Source organism: Pyrgilauda ruficollis, unplaced genomic scaffold (assembly GCF_017590135.1).
Source record: "Pyrgilauda ruficollis isolate IOZ18807 unplaced genomic scaffold, ASM1759013v1 scaffold1261, whole genome shotgun sequence".
NCBI classification, from domain to species: Eukaryota; Metazoa; Chordata; class Aves; order Passeriformes; family Passeridae; genus Pyrgilauda; species Pyrgilauda ruficollis.
This window is the reverse complement of record NW_024511000.1, coordinates 3,543-5,461: the sequence shown is the minus strand read 5'-3', so window position 1 is coordinate 5,461 and position 1,919 is coordinate 3,543. Positions and strand designations below refer to the sequence as shown.

Here is a 1,919-nt window from a genome sequence, read left to right as displayed (position 1 = left end):
CACCCCCTAACCCCCCGTTTCCCCCCTCAGACCGGCAGTGGGCCCCGAGAAGGACCCCCGCGAGGCCGGGCGCGACGCCAAGCCGCGCTCGCTGCGCTTCACGTGGAGCATGAAGACCACGAGCTCGCTGGAGCCCGGGGAGATGCTGCGCGAGATCCGCAAGGTGCTGCACCCCCTAACCCCCCGTTTCCCCCCTCAGACCGGCAGTGGGCCCCGAGAAGGACCCCCGCGAGGCCGGGCGCGACGCCAAGCCGCGCTCGCTGCGCTTCACGTGGAGCATGAAGACCACGAGCTCGCTGGAGCCCGGGGAGATGCTGCGCGAGATCCGCAAGGTGCTGGACGCCAACAGCTGCCGCTGCGAGCCCCAGGAGCGCTTCGTGCTGCTCTGCGCCCACGGCGCGCCCGGCCACGACTCCTTCGTGCAGTGGGAGATGGAGGTGTGCAAACTGCCCCGGCTCTCGCTCAACGGCGTCCGCTTCAAGCGCATCGCCGGCACCTCCATGGCCTTCAAGAACATCGCCTCCAAGGTGGCCAACGAGCTCAAGCTCTGAGCCACGGCCGCCCGCCCCCGGCTCCCGGCTGGCACGGACCGCAGGGGACACCGGGGACAGCTCCAGGGTGGCTCTGGGGACACGGACACGGTGACCCAGAGTGGCTCCGAGGTGGCCACCGAGCTCTGGGGACATTGACAGTGACCCAGGAGGGCCTCAGAGGTGACCACTGAGCTCTGGGGACAGGGACAGTGACCCAGGATGGCTCCGAGGTGGCCACCGAGCTCTGGGGACATTGACAGTGACCCAGCAGTGGCTCTGAGGTGACCACTGAGCTGCAGCTCTTGGGGACACGGATGCAGCATCCCAGGATGGCTCCGAGGTGGTCACCAAGCTCTGGGGACAGGGACAGTGACCCAGGACAGCTCTGAGGTGACCACTGAGCTCCAGCTCTGAGCCACGGACACGCTGGGGACGCCCACGGGGGGACACGGCAGCGCCAGGACGGACCTTGGGTGTCCCAGGGGCTCCTGGATGGATCTGGGCATCGCCTGGAGGGACCTGGAGCGCACTCCAGGCCTTGGTGGGCACGTCCTGGATGGACCCAGGAGCTCCTGGGGTGGCCAGGATGGACCTGGGATGTCCTGGATGGATCTGGAATGTCCTGGGATGGACCTGGGAGCCGTGGATGGACCCTCTGTGGGTCCAGGAATGTTCTGGATGGAGCTGGGATGTCCGGATGGATCTGGGGGAACTCGTGGCTGGACCTGGGACCTGCCGGGGTCACCTGGCTGCACCTTGAGCGGGGTCCAGGTCTCATGGGGACCCCCTGGATGGAGCTGGGGCCTTGTGGGGACAGCCTGGGTGGGCCTTTGGGGACATCCCGGTGGCCCAGGGACCTGGGGGCATCTGCTGGGAGGGGGGAGCAAGGCTCACCTGGGGACAGGGACCTGCGGGGACAGGAGTGGTGGCCCAAGGCCCTTGTGAGGAGTCCTGGGCCTCGAGAGGACATCGGGACACCGTGGGTGGCCCAGGGACATCCCGGGTGGCCCTCGGGGACATCCTCGGGGGCTCAGGAACGGCTGGGGGTGGCCCAGGGCCACGTGGGGACAGTCCTGGGTCACCCGGGGACATCCTGGGCGTCCCTGAGCCTTACGGGGGGACACGGGGACAGTCCGGGGGTGGCCTTAGGGGGGGTGGGGAGCGACCCCTCCCCCCGGGGGAATGCCGGTGTCCCCTCCCCCCTTGGGGACAGGGCTGTCCCCTGCCCCTCCCCCCTTGGGGACAGGGCTGTCCCCTCCCCCCGCACTCAGGAAGGCCCCGGGGGGGGGAGGGGCGGGGGCGCTGCTGCTGCCGGGGGTGGCTCCGGGATGGGGGTGGGGCGTCCCCTCCTCCCCCCCCCCCCTTTTTTTTCCTCCCTTAGCCCCC

General features: G+C 69.7%; 1 protein-coding gene across 1 annotated transcript in view; it reads left to right on the top strand.

Annotated features, from left to right (window-relative positions):
* Window positions 1-1,755, top strand: part of LOC121348549 (serine/threonine-protein kinase MARK2-like) — a gene marked incomplete at its 5' end in the record, with an annotated part of 6,288 nt that extends 4,533 nt beyond the window's left edge. The window contains 1 exon segment of the mRNA XM_041458216.1: window positions 134-1,755. Coding sequence (XP_041314150.1) covers window positions 134-551 — 418 coding nt within the window.
* Between the last annotated feature and the right edge of the window lie 164 nt (window positions 1,756-1,919).